The sequence below is a fragment of the Propithecus coquereli genome, unplaced genomic scaffold (assembly GCF_000956105.1).
Source record: "Propithecus coquereli isolate 6110/MARCELLA unplaced genomic scaffold, Pcoq_1.0 Scaffold62, whole genome shotgun sequence".
NCBI lineage: Eukaryota > Metazoa > Chordata > Mammalia > Primates > Indriidae > Propithecus > Propithecus coquereli.
This window is the reverse complement of record NW_012152174.1, coordinates 2,003,018-2,020,791: the sequence shown is the minus strand read 5'-3', so window position 1 is coordinate 2,020,791 and position 17,774 is coordinate 2,003,018. Positions and strand designations below refer to the sequence as shown.

The following is a 17,774-nucleotide window of genomic DNA, read 5'->3' as shown; positions in this document are numbered from 1 at the left end:
TAAAATTTACATGGAACCACAAGACTCCGAATAGCCAAAGCAATCCTATGCAAAAAGAACAAAGCTGGAGCTGTCATGCTACCTGGCTTCAAAATCAACTATGAAGCTGTAGTAACCACAACAGCATGGTACTGGCATAAAAACAGAAACATAGACCCAGTGGAACAGGACAGAGAATTCAGAAGTAAATCCACACATCTGTGGTCAACTCATTTTCAACAAAGGTGCCAAGAACATACATTGGGGAAAGGAAAGTCTCTTTATTCAGTGGTGCTGGGGAAACTGGATATCCATATGCAGAAGAAAGAAACTAGACCCCTATCTTTCACCATATAAAAAAATGAACTCTAAATGGATTAGAGACTTAAATCTAAGACCCAAAACTTTGACACTACTAGAAGAAAACATTGAGGAAACGCTCCAGGACATTGGTCTGGGCAAAGATTTTTTGAGTAAGACCTCAAAAGCACAGGCAGCAAAAGGAAAAAATGGACGAATGGGATCACGTCAGACTGAAAAGCTTTTGCATGGCAAAGGAAACAAATTACAGAATGAGAGAAAATGTTTACAAACTATCCACCTGACAAGGGATTAATAAAGAATATGTAAGGAACTTAAGAGCAAAAAACAAATCCAAAGAGAAATACCTGAGAATGTTGCAATTCCATTATTATGAAACTACCACTATGGATTATCAACATTTATTAGTTTACCAAAGGGTCTGTTTTTCTAGTTTAAAATGGTCACTTTTTTGACCTTTTCACATTTTCTTCTTTTTCATCACCACCATTAGCAGTTGGTGTTCTTTTGGGAGGACTTTTTTCCCCTAAAAGAAATACGTTATCACACGATAAGAGTGATACAACAAAAGGAAAGTGAACAGTAGTCATTTTGAGATGCTGACACTGCTGTGCTATTAGCCAGACACCTTCACCAGGTAGATGACTCAAGGCCATACAGAGCCGTCTTGAAAGCGTCACTCAAAATCTTGTCTTTGTAAAACTGCCAGAGACCAATAGAGTGGTTTTTTTTTATTCCATTGCTCTTTAGGGACCAAAGCTCCTAAATGACAGAGAAAACGCCCAGTCATCGGTCTGCTACGTATACTGCAATCACAAATTGATTGTCAGTTTGCAAAGGGCCCTAGAGAATTCACTTTTGTCATGTACCAGTGTGAGAGTCCAGCCTCCTTTCAGGGATGATGCTGATGGGAGCTGATGGGCATATGCAGCCAGCTCCCTGATTTTTTACCAAAGTCAGTGGGAGACAAACAGGATTGCACAGACTTTCTAATATTTAGGCTCAGTTTAACCTTTTTATACCTCAATCTTGGTGGCATAAAACCTTCCCTGATCTTTGTGCAAACTAGTTTTGTACTTCTAAATACTATATACTTTTTTTGCGTGGGTTTTTTTTGTTGTTGTTGTTCTAGAATACTTACTATGGTCACCATAGGAAGAACATCAACCGGGGATCAGCTGTGCTCTGCTCAGTCTCTTCCTGTGGGGTCAAGAACACAGACTTTCTGCACTTCCCTCCTCATTTTATCTGTTTCCACATAACATGTTGGCAACATTTTTTCCTTCCCCTGAATTCCTAGACTTCCCACATTATATTTTCATTTCTACCATCTAACCCTGATTATTTGCCTCCTCCAGTACAATGAATTTTCCATTTGATCAAAACAGCCCAGGCAACAAGTAGCTCTCCCCACTCACGTTCCCATCCTGTGCCCTGTTGTGGTTTCAGCTGTGCCGAACCTCTTGCTCCTCTCCAAGCTCCCCATGTTCACGGCCCCTCTGAGCCTTTGCATGTGCTCTTCCACCCTGGCAACCTAACTAAGATCGACTTTCTCCAAGGCTCGTCTTGAGTGCTGCTCCGTCCAGGAAGACTTCCCTGTCACTCCCCACTGGCAGCCTCAGGTGGTCCCTGTGGCCACCGACAGCATCCTTCTTAGGTTATAATTGGCTTTGCACATGTTTGTCTCCTGGAAGAAAGAGTCCATCCAGTCTTTGCTTTCCTGTCCTTGTTTTGGTGCTCAAATATGTTCAGGGGGGGATCCTTAGTTTGCGTTTTATGACACCGAAAGCCTTCTGCCTGAGATGACATTACTAGTGTGGTGTCATTCTGCTTCAGACTGTGCTCAGTAGGGAATATTTCTGCAATAACAGCTTCCCTCTCCCACCCTCCCCTGTTCACTCCTTGATACAATTCATCCTACTAATCCCTAGAAGTAATTCGGGTACAAAGCAGGAGATTTGGCAGGAACTGTCTGTTTTGGAACCTGCCAAGCCAGGAGGGTTTAAGGTGGCTATTAAAGATTTTGCAAATGCCATTTATAGCAGAGAAATAGCAACAGCATTTATCATTTGCTTTCTTGGCTGTAAAACAGTCTCAGCCAAGCCAAAGCTGATTACGTTGGCCATGCAACAAAGGTGATTTATTCATCATACACAAAATCTCCCGTTAACTAAAATCAGAATTTTAAGTGCTGACTGAAAGGAGAGCTGATGTATCTATCAGTGCACAATTACCCTCTAGACCAAACAGGCAGCTCCGCAGAGAGTACTTTTTGTTTTCTTTCCTGAACCTAGTTGTTGTTGTCTCCTGCAGATGTCTAATAATTAACATTCATAGAACATTAACCTATATTTTTTTCCTTCACCACTCCCTTTCTATAATAATTCATATTGTGTGTGGCTGGGTGCTTTATATCTGCTTAAAGTCTTCCCAGTTTTCTGGGTGCCTTTAATTAACAATACCTTTTAAAGCAGATGTTCGGCTGAATCCCTTTCCTGGGAGAATTTTTTTTTTTTTTTTTTTTTTTTGAGACAGAGTCTCACTCTTTTGCCCAGGCTAGAGTGCCATGGCGTCATCCTCGCTCACAGCAACCTCAAACTCCTGGGCTCAAGCAATCCTTCTGCCTCAGCCTCCCGAGTAGCTGGGACTACAGGCATGCACCACCATGCCCGGCTAATTTTTTTTTCTATGTATTTTTAGTTGTCCAATTAATTTCTTTCTATTTTTAGTAGAGATGGGGTCTTGCTCTTGCTCAGGCTGGTTTCGAACTCCTGAGCTCAAACAATCCACCCGCCTCGGCCTCCCAGAGAGCTAGGATTACAGGCGTGAGCCACCGCGCCCGGCCCCTGGGAGAATTTTGATATATTGCGGGAATCAAGAACTCTAGAGAGTTCTTCACATTTCTCTGATTCATAGAAGGGTCTCTCCAGTACCTCTTCCCGAAGCCCCAGTGGCCATCACTCACCATTTTGGTCCACCCAAAACCCCAGACTGTAGACTTTCTGCCTCACTGGTTGTTGGCAACTTACCGTGAATACCAGGCTGCATTCTTCACCCCCACCATCTCCCTGGAGCTGAGCAGACACCAGTGGGCTTTCCGCCCCCCACAGTTAAATCCCCTGACAATTTTCCCTCCCGGCTCACTTGTAAAGGAAATGCTTCAGAGAGGGTTAATTTTGCTTTCTCCATGCCTGTGTCCAGTGTGTGTGTGTGTGATGGTGGTGTGGGAAGAAGGCAATGCTTGTGCTTGGAAATACATACTACAGCTCTTAGTTTTCTTAGCTTGCTAATAGTACAATTCAGATGGATGAAGGGCTGAGAAAACATGGGCCGGCGGGTGCAAAGGAAACATGGCTGTGTTTAAATTGCAAATTTAACAATTGCAAATTAAAGGAAATAGACCACTGATTGGTATTCTCTCACTCACTGTTTCTATTTTTCTCCTCACCCCATCCTTTCTTCCTACCCCCTGACTCCACCTCCTTTCTTTGGGGAAAGTTAGCCTGGTCTTTCTTGGATGTGCGGATCCACGTACCCCTCACAGGGTCCAATTTGATCTGAACAGATGAGGTCCTGGTTTTCCAGTAACTCTGACCCCATTACCTCCCTCTGTCCTCGTCCAAGAAGAAAGCCCCCGTGGGCCCCTCCAGGTGATGGGATGTGCTGTCGCTGTCCCCAGACCCTTAATTATTTTGCTCACTGTACTCTCAGTAGCTAAATTCTTTTTCACCTCAGAATTTGAAGAGGTAAAGAAATCTAATTTCCTCAGGGAATCTTTGAGGGGAAGAATTTCCATAGGCCGATAGAGAAATGTTCAGTGCGTGGGTGTGTGTGTAGACCCAGAAACCTTTCAGTTTCACACGCTGACCATAGGGGTGACCACCCATTTGGCCTGGAAGGACTCGTGGTCGCTGAGAGGTCTGTTTTCTCTCTGAATGTCTCGTTCTTGTCCTTAAAAGACATATTCTCTAGGGGTTTGTCATACATTTTCAGTCAGTGGTGGCTGACTCTCCTTGTTTCTCAGGGAGGAAGATGAGTACTCGGAGCTACGATCAGAACTCAGCCAGAGTCAGCACGAGGCCAACGAGGACTCTCGAAGCATGGACCAAGACCAGACCTCCGTCTCCAATCCCGAAAACCAGTCCACCATGGTCACCGCCGACGTGGGTGAGTCTGCCTGCCGTTGCCACCGAGCCAGAGTTTGGTTTCTGGGTTGTAATGGGAATAGGCAGCCTGAATTAAAATTTGATTACCCACGGAGTTGTGCAAGTGGACGAAGGCACGTCCATTTCGGTCCCTTACGAGCTACTTTGTTGGTCAAAGTGGAACTGAAGAGCTGAATTAGCTTTCTGAAAATTCTGGAAGCAGGGAACCAGGTAAAAGCTATCGCAATGTTCCAAGCTACAGCAATATCCGAACTGTGATGGTGGAAATGGAAAGGATGGGCTGGGGCAGTGCACTGCAATGGAAGAACCCCAGTAGGTTTTAGCAGCTATTTGGGTTGGGTAAGAAGGAGGAATCCACAATGACTCCAGCATGTTGCTCCTAAGTGACTAAGAGAATGACTGTATTCCTTAGTAAGGAAGCTTGGTTGAGAAATGAGTTGGGAAATAGTCACATTATGTTTGAAGTTATGGAGCAATATCCATGTGGAAATATCTGGTACAGTGTATTTTAAACTGCAGGTCATGACCCACTAATGGTCTTAGAATTATATGAAAAATATGTTTTAAATGAAAGCAGGCCAGGTGTGGTGGCCCACACCCATAATCCCAACACTTTGGGAGGCAGAGACAGGAGGATCCCTTGAGACCAGGAGTTCGAGACCAGCCTGGGTAACATGGCTAGACCCCGTCTCTGCAAAAAAAAAAAATTAGCCAGGTATGGTAGCACATGCTTGTAGTCGTAGCCACTTGGAAGGCTGAGGCAGGAGGATCACTTGAGGCCTGGAGTTTAAGCTATGATCTGATTAGGCCACTGCACTCCAGCCTGTGGGACAGAGTGAGACTTCCTCTCTTTAAAAACCAAAAAAAAAAAAAAAACCAAGTAAACAATAGAGTGACAATATTGTTTCATGAAACTTGTTTGTTGCCTGTGTATGTAGGTAGTAAGTTGCCAAATGAAACTTCTAACTGTGGATTGCAGTCACAATGTTGCAAAACCACTAGTCTTACCTACCTGGATATTTGGGGAGAGGCTGAGGTTGAGGTTAGAGGCTTTGAAGTTACCTGAACTAAGGTGATCCCTGTGGTTGAAAGGGTGTGGCATCCAAAGGGTGAGGAGCACCGTGTCTTATCCTCACGTGTATAGGAGAGATGGAAGAGAACCAGGAGAAAGAAGAGGTGTGAGGGGGAGGCTGGGGAAGTAGGCAGGAGCCCGATCACGCAGGGTCTTGGAGACCATGTTAGAGACTATGTTTGGCCTTATCCAAAGATCCATAAGAAGCTACTGAAGATTTGAATAGCGGGGGAAGAGGATCAGATGATCAGATTTGCATTTTGAATCAATCACTCTGTGGTGGGGAGAAAGAATCCCTAGAGACCAAGAGTGAGCCGGGAGGCTAGCTAGGAAACTGTTGCAAAAGTCTAGGTAGGCAGAATCGTTGCCAGGATTAGGGTGGCGGCAGTTCAGCTGTAGAAAAGGTATAAAATCAGTGAGATTTGCTGAAGGATTGGAAGCAGAGGGTGGAGGCAGAGTGGCATGCGTGTCCCAGACGAGTTTGGTTTGCACAATAGATGGACAGTGGGGTCACTTGCCAATATGGGAGCATAGGAAAAAGGAGCAGGTGGTTTTGCCTGGAGCTTTGTTTTGCTTGGGGCGGGAAGGATGGATGGAGATCATGTGTTTTGTTTGTCCATGGGTTTGCGGTGTCTTGAGATAGCTGGGTGGAGGTGCTTCAGGAGGCAGTGTGTGTTCAGGTAAGAAGCCAAGACGAGAGGCTGGGCAGAAGGAAAGCTGCTGGGAGAGCTCAGGGTGTTCACAGACGGTAGCTGAAGCAGTGGGGGGAAGTTGATGCGCAGAGAGTGAGGAGGGGAGAGAGCCCCCGAGACCAAGCCTGGGGACCACCAGCTGGGGAGCAGGCTTGGCAGGAGCTCGTGGCATGGAGCGCTCCTCAGTTCAGTCTCGGGTTAAATGAGGCTCTTCAAAAAGCCTTCTCAGAGCTCCAGTTTGTACACATCCCTGTGTGTACACATGTTTGTACACATCCCTGTGGACTCTGGCACCGCCCCATTCCTTTCTTCCTCCTGTCACACGACGTTCTAAATTACGCATTTGTATTTATTTGCTTGCCCGACTCTCCCACCAGACTCCACCGGGCAGAAGCATGTTTGTCTCATCTCTAGTATCTCTCGAGGGCCCCTCCCAGGGCCGGCACACTGCATGCTCCAAACGGTTTGTGGAACGAGAGAATGAATGAAGTAATCAACCAATCCAACTACCTGGCCAAAGATACAGGAAGAAAAGAAAGGAGAATGGTGTCCTGAAAGCCAGCGGGGCAGAGGAGGCTGTAATGAGGAAGAAGTGGTCGGCAGCTGGATGGCTGCTAAGGCCAAGTGAGATGGATTTAGCTGCGTCAGAGTCATTGAGAGGTCTATACTGATAGCAGCTTAAGCCAGATGCAAACGAATGGGGGAGCGAAGACACCTCCCCAGGCTGAAACTGCCTCCCTCAAACTAACCTGAACCCAGACACTGGGCTTTATGTTACAAGAGACACAACCCCCTGCGACCAGCCTCTCCGTAAGCCAAGGCCGTGCGTGCTGGGTTCATGCCAGCATCGTACATCTCTCACCCCAGCACCCCAAACTTCAGGACTCTCCCAGCCAGACAGATTCAAGCAGCCAAGAAATTCCTAATCACTGCAAAGGTCAGCCCTACACTGGTCCCTTCATTTGTTTCAAATTGTATTTTACGAAATTAGTAAGTGACCCACACTCCAACAAAGTTTCATGATTAAATAAGCTTGGGAAACGCAGGGGCAAACCACTTCCATGGCATCTTTCCTGGGGGACTTGCCAGAGCCCCCGACACGACGCAGCGTCTGCAGCGCAGGCCTCACTCGGAGCCGGTGCCCGCTGTCTGCCGTGGGGCCTCTTCATTTTCCTGGGTCATTCAGTTCAAATCCTTTCTTTCCATCCTGGCCCTCGTTAAAAAAAAATATGGGTTAATTGGGACCGGTCCCCTTTCCTGACAAGGCTGAGCCCCTGGAGGGGAGCCCCCTGCCAGTGTGGGCGCACGCTCTCCCACGCACGGAGCCTTCGCGCACTTGCTCCACAAACTCGCCGGGTGCTGTGCCAGGTCCTGGGGACGTACGGCATGGAAGCTGCCGACAGACGGACAGACTCCCAGGCTCAAACCCCTCAAGCCTACAGTGACCTCCGCACTCCGTACCCAGGCGCTCCTCTAGGGCCCCACCGCACCTGGAGCTCCCTCCGCTTCCCCCTACTCTCCCTGTTTCTTCCAGTCCCGGCCACACTGGCTGCCTGGCTTGCCTGCCTGGCTTGCCTGCCTGGCTTGCCATTCCTCCTGCCTCAGGGCTCTGCGCTGGCTGTTCCTTCCGCCCGGAATGCCCCTTCCTCAGATCCACACAGGCTCCCCCCCACCCCCCCGCCCCCGACATCGCCTCCTCAGAGCCCCCGGACCCCGTCTCCAGTGCTCACACAGTCACTCGCTTCCCTTTCCCTGTTTTCCTGGATGGCACTTAGCACTACCCGAGGATACGCTGCATTCGTACTCATTTCTGTAAGTACCGTCAGGCTTTGTGTGGCTCTGACGCTAGCGTGCAGGCTGCTTAGGGGCAGGGACTTCGGTTACCTGGTTTACCGGCATAGCAGTGGCTGCACGTAGGAGGCGCTCGGGCACCTGAGTAGCAGTGAGCACCATCCTGGAGCTCAACGTTCTTGGGAGGGTGCACAGAGGCCCCCACGGCAGTCGGCACAGCTGGGTCAGGCCCAGGCAGGAGGCCCGCAGGGGCCCCTTGTGGTAACCTCAGGCAGGAGCAGGGAGAGCACCTCCCAGGAGTCGCCCCTGAGCAGGAATCGGAGGGCTAGGTGAAAGAGGAACGTGCTCTGGGCAGAGGCAGGTCTGCCAGGTCCCCGAGGAGGGAGGCACTTGGGGACAACAAGGAGGAGGTCATTCAGGCTGCTCACACAGAACAGTCAGTGTGTTTGTTCATCGGAACTGGCCGCCTGCCTCTTCTTATTCCTTTGCCATTTTCCAATTAAATTGCTTCAAAAGGGAAAAAAGCTCCCATATATAAACACCATTATAGGAAATCATTAAAAAGTACCCACTTCATTATGGTTGCTATATTTGCAAACCTGCATTAGTAACCCAGAGGTTTTCTTGAGCTGGATTTTTTTCCTTAAGCTGCAGAATTTGCTGCAATATATTTCCTGATCTTCAAAGATCACAGGAGTAAATCCAGCCTAATCACATCATCAAAAAGCACTTTTCTTTTGTTTTCAAACCCCACCCGTCAGAGCCTGGCGGCCCTTCAGTAAGCTGGTCCAGGAACCAGGACGCTGTCCTCTGGGCATGGAGGAGTATAATGAACAATTTAGAAAGTGCTGTGACTTACCTAAGCAGTCGAATAAAGGAGAAAGGCCTGGCTTCTGTCAGCATCTTGAAATTAATCACACTACCTCTTTTCAAACCTGGTCACAGAATTGTTTAGAAAATAAAGGTAATTAAACAGACAAAGCCAAGGTAAGAATCCATGACTTAGAATTTTTATCCCCTCAATCTGACAATAAGTTGGGTTAAAAGAGAGGTTGAATATAGCAGCTAACGTGCTTTGCTCACTTACTCTGTGTCAGGAATTTACATGCTTCTCTCGTGTTTAGTTGCCAACCTTGAAGGAGGCCCAGGAGGTCTCCTCATCTGTAAAATCAGGACGACAAAGTTCAAAGAGGTTAAGTCACTTGTCCAAAGACACACAGCAAAAAAGTTTTTGTTGTTGCCGCCTGTGCTTCTGTAGATGGCTTCCCTTTTACAAAAACTCCTGTGTTTAAGTAGTAAAGCATGCCTTGGCTGATGTGGTACTCGTACTACAATCCTTGGAGGTCTCTAATGCTGATGGGGGAGTTAGGGAGCAGCTGTGTGATCACAAGCACCTGGCTTAATAGCAGAGCATTTGTAATTAAATGAGATTTTGCAGCTCTTCATGTTAGAAACACCACCTTTAGAGCAAATGATTCCGGGTGTAGCAGTAGAGCAGAGCACAGCTGTGTGCACATGGGCTCTTTGCATCTTGCGTGTTAGAGTGTGTTTGATGTCCTGTCCCTCAGGCTGTTTTCCCAACTCTGTTAATAATTGTTTCTAAAACAAACAAAATCCCTGACCAGATGGGCCTTTGCACAGCCAGTGAGAGGTTCTGCTCTGGTATTTTGAGATCTTTTCTGATTTTTGGTGAGAAATTTTTATTTTTCTGGAATGTTAAACTATTATGCCTTCAGGGTTGAAAGGAAACTTAGAGCGCCTTGTTTGCTGGTGTGATCGTGTAGACAGATTTTTCCTTGGTGTAAGTAGTTTTTGGAGGACAACCAAGGAAGAATTTACACATGAAGCCTGACTTTTTGGTGCGACTGTGCCTATGAAATATGTTTGGCATTAAAGCCAGATTTTCCTGGCTTAGTGGCTGATGAGGCTTTAGAAGTGTCAAGCAGCCACTCAAAGCTGGGGGAGAGGGTCAGGACAGGAAAAGCAGCCGGGCTGAAGAATACTCGGTTTTTGCTAGGAATGGGGTGGCTAGGTAGTCAGTTATCCTCCAGCAAAGAATTTTAAAAAGAGAATCAGATTCTTTATAACCTGATTTGGAAGCTTTGGTGAACCAGTCCATAGGCTGGAAAGGTTCGATTGGATTGAAAGTTGCACCCTGACTAAATGATGTAATAGGCTGAGCCCTTTGTTGCCTTTTTCTTTTCTTCTCTTTAATTTATTTGGGCAACTTAATTTCTCCCGAGAGAGTTGTGATATGGGTCATCCCTGAGAACCAAGCTAGGGCAAGACTTTGACATTTCAAACATTGATTCACTGGAGCACTCTCTGGGGCGGCTGTGTGTTTTCTCCCAGAGATCTGAGCCTGGTCAAACAAGACCTGTTTGCAAATGTTTAGCAGGACAGAGCAACTGAGGAGACCACTTATAAGTCATTCCAGAACCTTCCTTGGGTAATCAGGGTTGAGCAGGAAAGGTTATTTGCTCCACTTCAGTTTGTGTTACTTTGGAATATTTCCCTCGAATTCTGCTGTTCAATGATTTTTTCAGCCCCCAAAAGAGACATGGGGTATAAGATAGAAATGGGAAGGCATTGATCTATAACATTTACTCAAAGTGACCTGCCGCAATTATTGGGATTCACGCGCTCCTCTCCTAGCATAAGCAGTCTTTATTTTCTAAACAGACCGTGTCTCCCAAGGTTGATTTGCTTTTGGTTGTTTGAAGTTCTCGACATAATTTTCCTCAAAACCAGCATTATAATAAAGGAGTATTAACTTCTGAGACCAGCCTCTGAAAGCCTATTTAATCTGTGGTGGAAATGAAGTCCGAGGCCTTGCTCATGCTGCTGCGACCCAGCCATCGTTGCGAACGTTGCTGCCGGGAGGAAATATCTTGTAGATCACATTTGGATGCCAGAAGCACATCTTCCCCCTTCTCCTGGCAGCCCGGAAAGCCTCCCACTCCTGTTACAGAGAGAGCCACAGGGCCTGGGACAAGTGCTGATGGTGGCCCGGTCCTCTTTGCTCTCACGGGCTGGGACAGCCTGTCTGAAGGGACTCTGGAGCTGCAGTGGGTGACCCAGGCACTAAGACAGTGCTGTGTGGACCAGTTAGTGAGCTTGGGCAAGGCCCGAGAGCCGGGCAGGGCCGATGATGATACAGAGGGCCTTGGAGGCACAGTGAAGGGGTTGGAGTTTGTCCTTTAAATATGGCTCTGTTTCTTCAGTGTCACTTCTCAGAGGTACAGAATGAATTTTAAGGCTTTTCTTGCACGTTGCCAAATTGTCACCCCCACCTCCAGCCCCAAAGGTTTCCTCCCACCCTTTGCGGCACTAAGTATCATCTCATTTTAAAGCTGTGCTGACGCAGGGGATCAGTAGTCAAGTAAGTAAAATGATTATATGTGAATTTGAACTTTTTTCCACATGTGTGTTATCGAAGCCTTGCTCTCTAGGAGCCACTTCCATACCCCCAAGCCTGGGGCGGGTGGCTGGGAATTATGTGGGGGCGCTGGCGCAGGGTCGCAAGAGGCGTCCCAGAAAGGGCACAAGGGGAGTGGGGTGTGCAGTCTCCCAAGAGGACAGCTTTATGGCAGTTGATGTTAGGTTATCTTCCTTATGCCTTCGTATTTACGACCAAGTTTGCTGAACTGTGTCAAAAATCCAGAGTGACAATGGTGAAAATAAAAACAAAATCTCAGGCTAGGAAGATTTTGCTGAAATAGAAGTCCTGAAAATGCAGCTTCGTTTTCTCTGAGAAAAACAAGGGTTGGTGAAGTCAGACCGTGGTGGGGGTGGCAGCCTGCGCATCTCAGACCCCTCACCCTGCCTCACGCCTGCACTCTCAGATGGCCATTTGGACGTGGCAGACGCTGGCAGGAGAGCGTTCCTGTTCTGGTTCAGTCATCTTAGTGTCTCTGCGTTAAATCTAGACTGTGCTGTTTCCACACTACGTCAGACCTTCTTGCCTGGAATGTTGAGGTATTTGTTTTCCTCCCAACTTTTTATTTTGAAAAACTTCAAACTTACAAAAAAGGTGAAACAAACCCCATAAACTATTTCTCTAGGTTAACTTGTTAACATTTTACCACATTATTTCCCTCTCTTCTTTCTCTTTCTCTGTCTCTTTTGTGTTTGTGTATAAATTTTTTCCCCCAGCCCTTTGAAAGTAAGTTGCGGACATCACAATGCTTCACCCTAAATACGTCAACAGAAACCTCTTAAGAACAGGAGCTTTTTCCTGTCATAACCGTAGTACCTTTATCGCACCTGAGAATTTTACCACTGATGGAACATTAATATGCAGTCCATATTCAAACTTCGCCAATTGTCCCATTAATGTCTTTTGTTGCTTTTTTTAAATCCAGGACCCAATCTAGGCCCACTCAGTATTTTTAGTTATTACATCCTTTTACTCTTCTTTAATCTAGAACAGGTTCCCCTGCCCCCAAGTTTGTCTTTCATGACATTGACATGGAAGAAGGACAGGTTGGTATCACAGAAAGCCCCTCAGTCTCAGTGATCTGATTGATTTCTTGTTAGATTTGAAGTTATTATTTTTTTTTGAAAGAATATACATGGGTGATGGTTATTGTGAGCATGTTGCAACAAGATGTTCCTAATGTCAGTTTGCCCATTATTGGTGACGTTGAGGTGTTTATAAACTGTAACATCATCATCCTCATACGTCCTCTTGTCTCAGGTAGACACTGGCAGTGGGGTCCGTAAGCAGGGGTGACCTCTGTGGATGCTCTTTCTCCCTTCTCTCAGACCCTTCGGTCTTCTCCTAGAAGTCGACTATTCTATCATGTACTGTGTTGTTTTGTGCTGTTTTTGTTTGTTCTTTGATGGAGTTAGAGAAGGCCTGGCTGCGTGCAGAATGCAGAGGACTGCTAAAAAGAGAACAGCAGCCCTCCGGGCTTCAGCCTTGGAGCTACAACAGGATCTGAACTGTTACATATCTTGCCTCTTTGCAGAAAGCCTGTGTTGTTGCTAAAAGACTATGTGGCTCTTTCCTCCACTTTGAATTGCTTTACCAGGCATGATGTGTGCCCAGTCATAATAGAGGGGTGGATGGCGTGTGTTGGCCCTTGGAAGGCAGGGAGGGTATGGTTAATGACCGTCCTGCTCCAACCCACATTGTAGCAGGCCCACAGCCGCTTCTGTTTCTTATCCTAGCTAAAATTTAGTGTGGCTGATATCTCTAACTTCACCAGAAACTTTCCAGCTTGGGGATCTTAATTCAAAGCTTTCTACCTTTTTAGCAGAATGCGATATGGCATCTGATATGCCTTAAATTTGATGATGCTTCATTAATGAGTAGACTAACAAAACTTGATATATAAGTTGGCTTATAAAAAGTCTTCCATTTCTTTTTTTTTTATTTCAGCATATTATGGGGGTACAGATGTTTAGGTTACACATGTTGCCCTTGCCCCCCCTCCCCGCCCAAGTCTGAGCTTCAAGCACATCCATCCCTTGGATGGTGCGCATCGCACTCTTTGTGTTATGCATATACCCGTCCCCTCCACCCCCCTCCCCGACATCCAATAGATGTTCCTATATGTGCAAAAAGTCTTCCATTTCTTTTACACTAAGTGTTTATCGAGCACCTATTCTATGCCCAGCGTTGTGAGTCTCTGGAAGCACATTGTTGAATAAATGAAGTCATTGCTTCCCGGTGCTGGACTTAGTAGGGTCGATGTGTCAGTTAATAAGTGATTATGGGGAATGTGATTCCTCAAAGGAAGAAGTAAATAAGGGACTATAGGTAGTCAGGGAAGGCTTCCTAGAAAATGAGATTTCAAGGCAAAGCTTTAAAAAAAGAGGAGGATGAGGGGCTTCCAAACTAGGCAAATACCTAACCACTAACCGTAAGCAAACACCTGCTTTTTGGAGCTGGGACCATATTTTGGAGAGATCCAGTCTATTAATAGTAAAGACTGGGCTGCTCAGAATCAGGTTGACCAGGGAGTGTTTCTAGCATCTAGTCTGTCAAGCTGGATTTTTATTTGAGTTAGGATTTTTACAAGGATTTAAAAAAAAAAAAAAAGCAACCTTTAACACCTGATCCGGAATGAACTGACTCTGGTATAGTTCCTGATGTCAACTCCGGTGCAGGCACGGAGTTCCTGAGCGAGAAAGAAGAAAGCCAGCCAGCTCTGCCCGGCGGATGTGTGTAGCTGAGCAAGCGTGCTGGTTTGCCGCCTTGATTTTCACAGTCGTGAACATCCGGTGACCTCCTTTCCAGGTTTCCAAAGTACATGAAGTCCTCACTTAACATCGTGGATAGGTTCTTGGAAACTGCAACTTTAAGCAAAACAATATATAACAAAACCAGTTTTACCCTAGGCTAATTGATAGAAGCAAGAGTTTAGTTCCTGTGGCGTATTTCTGATCACAGAAACAGCACCAAACTTCTAAATAAAGACCTGAAACACTTCTAATAGTAAATGTTGAGATAAATGTGAGTTATATATACATTTGAGACAGATTAATAAAAACAAGGTAATTATTTCCCCTCTTATGCCAGTTCGGGGTCTTGGGTGGCCAGAGTCTATCCAGCAGCTCAGGGCACGAGGTGGGAACCAGCCCAGACAGGACGCCAGCCCACCGCAGGGCGACGCACACACCCACACGCACCCACGCCGGACCGTGCAGACACGCCGCTTCGCCTGGCCTGCACATCCTTGGGATGCGGGAGGAACCCAAAGTACCTGAGAAAACCCACACGGAGGTGGGGCGTGCACACAAACTCTACACAGCCAGTGGCGCTGGGCAGGCATCAAGTTTGTTTTTCTTGTCGACGTTGTAAGGAAATGATGTTGAATGAGATGACATTGTCTGAGGACCCGTACGTGGATCTTCCCTCAAATAGCAACATAACAACCTAAGGCCCTGGGTTCTCATTAGAAAAATGCAGCCCGAGCTGCCTATTCTCCAACTCCTGTCAGAGGTCAGACAGACAAAAGTTACGTTTGGAAAAGACAGGGCAAGGCAGGAGGAGCCGCAGAATCCGACAGGCGGGCAGGGCAGAGGTGCGCTGGGGACGGCTGAGCCCTCGGCAGATTGCCGTGGTGTGAGAAGCTGGGCCCAGCATTGCCAGAGCTCATTTTACAAGAATAGCTATAAATTCTAATGATTTAAATGTTGATAATTAACTCAAAAAGTGTTTCAAAAATAAAAAAGGCTATGCCAGACACCACAGCCCTGCCAGATGTACAGGCACATCTTTGGCTGCAGATGGCTGGTTTGCATCTGCTGGGCAAGGGGAGAGGTCCGTTCCCTGGAGCCATCTGTGCCCTGTTTTGTCTTATAGCAAATCAGACAACTTAGAAGCCTGAATGCCAAGGTTATGTGAGCTTAGCCCTTCCCAGAATTTCCTTTACTCTGTGCCTTCCTAATAGCCTACAGCTTTATTTTAATAGAAGATTAAAATAAGAAGATTAGTATAAGAAAAAACCATATGAAATCCGCATGTGTGTGAAACCAGCTGAGGAGACTGGCAGTCACATAGCTTCATGCCACATACGAAGTACCCATGTACCTAAATTCTTTCAGCATCTATTGCCAAAAACACATTGTCTTCTCTTGTGAAACTGGAATGCCTCCTCCTTTCTGATGGGAGATAATTCATTTTTGCTTTGGCTGCCAGGAAGCTCATGGCTAATTGGAAGCGTCAGCTCCAGCAGCTGGGTCAGCCTCCATTTGCTTCTGCAGCCGTCATCTGGTCCCAGCCACTGTGTTTGCTCCTTATTTGTGGCTGTTTGAGATAAGCTACCTCCAATTTTTCTTTGGAAAGAGGCACAATACAAATAAACTCTGTTAGAGGAATGTGTATTTGACACCAAGGGCCGCCTCTCTGTCTCTTGGACATAAAACAGGCTGGTCCCTTTCATACATAAAGGCGCATAGCCCGAGGGGAAGGAAGCAGGACTGCCTCAGGGCTGCCCTTCAGGGAGTCCCACTGCTGTGGGCCAAGATTTAAACAGCCCATCACTCCCACGCATTCTTGAGATTTCCCATATCTCTACTTTCTTCTTCCTCATGTTCTTCCACCAACGAAAAGTATTTTTTAAATTAAGCTACAGTAGCCTAAATTCTTTCTGAATATACTGCCGTTCTCGAAGGTTACTGTTTTCCATTTCTTGTATGCCTGTTTGCTTTTATCTTCCCATTTTACTCACTGAAATACATTTATGATATTATTTTTATTGTGGTGACACATACATAAAATAACATAAAATTTACCATGGTAATTATTTATAAGTGTTCAGTTCATTAAGTACATTCACAGAGTTATGTTACCATCACCATCATCCATTTCCAGAACTTGTTCGTCTTCCCCAACAGAAACTCTACTTGTTAAACAATAATTCCCCGTTCTCCCCTTGCCCCGCCAGGTAACCTCTATTCTACTTTCCGTCTCTATGCCTTTGCCTATTCTAGGCACTTCATAAAAGTGGAAATAGACACTATTTGTCGTTTTGTGTCTGGCTTGTTTTACTCAGCATAATGTTTTCAAGGTTCATCCATGTTGTAGCATGTAATAGAATTTCATTCCTTTTTAAGGCCGAATGATACTCGGTTATATGCATATGCCACATTTTGTTTATTCATTTGTCAGCGGACACTGGGTTGCTTCCAGCCTTTGGTTGTTGTGAATAATGCTGCTGTGAACACTGATGTACAGGTGTCTATGGGAGTCCCTGCTTCCATGTTTTAGGTGTGTACCTAGAAGTAGAATTGCTGGATCGTATGGTAATTCTGTGTTTAACTTTTTCAGGAATACCAAACTGTTTTCCATGATGATTAAACCATTTTACATTCCCAACAGCAATGCACAAACGTCTCAATTTCTCCACATCATTGCCAATACTTATGTTATTTTCTGAATTTGGGGTTTTGTTGTTGTTTAATAATAGTCATCCTAATTGTTTTGTGGATTTTTTAAAATCCATTCTGATAGTATCTTCTTTTTGGGGGATATTTAATCTATTAACATTTAATGTACTTAATGATATGGTTGATGTGGGTCTTCCAACTTCCTATTTGTTTTCTGGTTGTCCCTTCTGATTTTTTTTTTTTATTATTCTGTTTTTCCTTTCTTCCTTCTTTTGAGTAAACTGGATTTTTTTTTAGAATTTCATTTTAATTAATTTATTGGCTTTTAACTATTCCTCTTAGTATATATATATTTTTTAGTGATTCTAGAAATTGCAATAGACATCCTTACCTTTTCAGAATATACTCAGAGTTAATATCCCTCAATTATAATTTCTGCCCCTCTGTTGGTTCTTTTGGGAAACAATGGCTGTGGATAGGTACTCATGTGCTTGGGTAAGCTGGCCTGTGCTTATAAACTCAGAGATCCTTTTTCTGGGTTGGATGGTGTGGGGAAAATAGCCCTGAGTATAGAACTCCAGTGCCGTGGTTCCAGCTCTGCTGCCCACCCACCGTGCAGCCTGGGGTGAGTAACCAAACATCCCCAAGCCTCAGGTATCTCCTCTGTGGAGCAAGGCTTACCCGCCTGCCTGACGGGATGGAATGTGATGTGATGTGTGTGTGTGAAAGCCCTTTCTAAACGGTCAAGAGTACTGATCAAACCACAGGAATTATTATCCTGTCTCAAGATCCTAAGCCACTGTGAATGTCACCTCACTGTGGCACCTTTTGTACTGGAATACTTGGTTCCTTATGCTAGCTTATCGCATTCCCTCTGGTCCCTTAACCTTATACCTCCTGTCTTTTGTAGAG

General features: G+C 45.8%; 1 protein-coding gene across 1 annotated transcript in view; it reads left to right on the top strand.

Annotated features, from left to right (window-relative positions):
• Positions 1–17,774, top strand: part of MCC (mutated in colorectal cancers) — a 250,775-nt gene that overhangs the window by 159,059 nt on the left and 73,942 nt on the right. Inside the window, exon 4 of the mRNA XM_012659508.1 lies at positions 4,325–4,467. Coding sequence (XP_012514962.1) covers positions 4,325–4,467 — 143 coding nt within the window. The remainder of the gene's footprint in view (positions 1–4,324; positions 4,468–17,774) is intronic.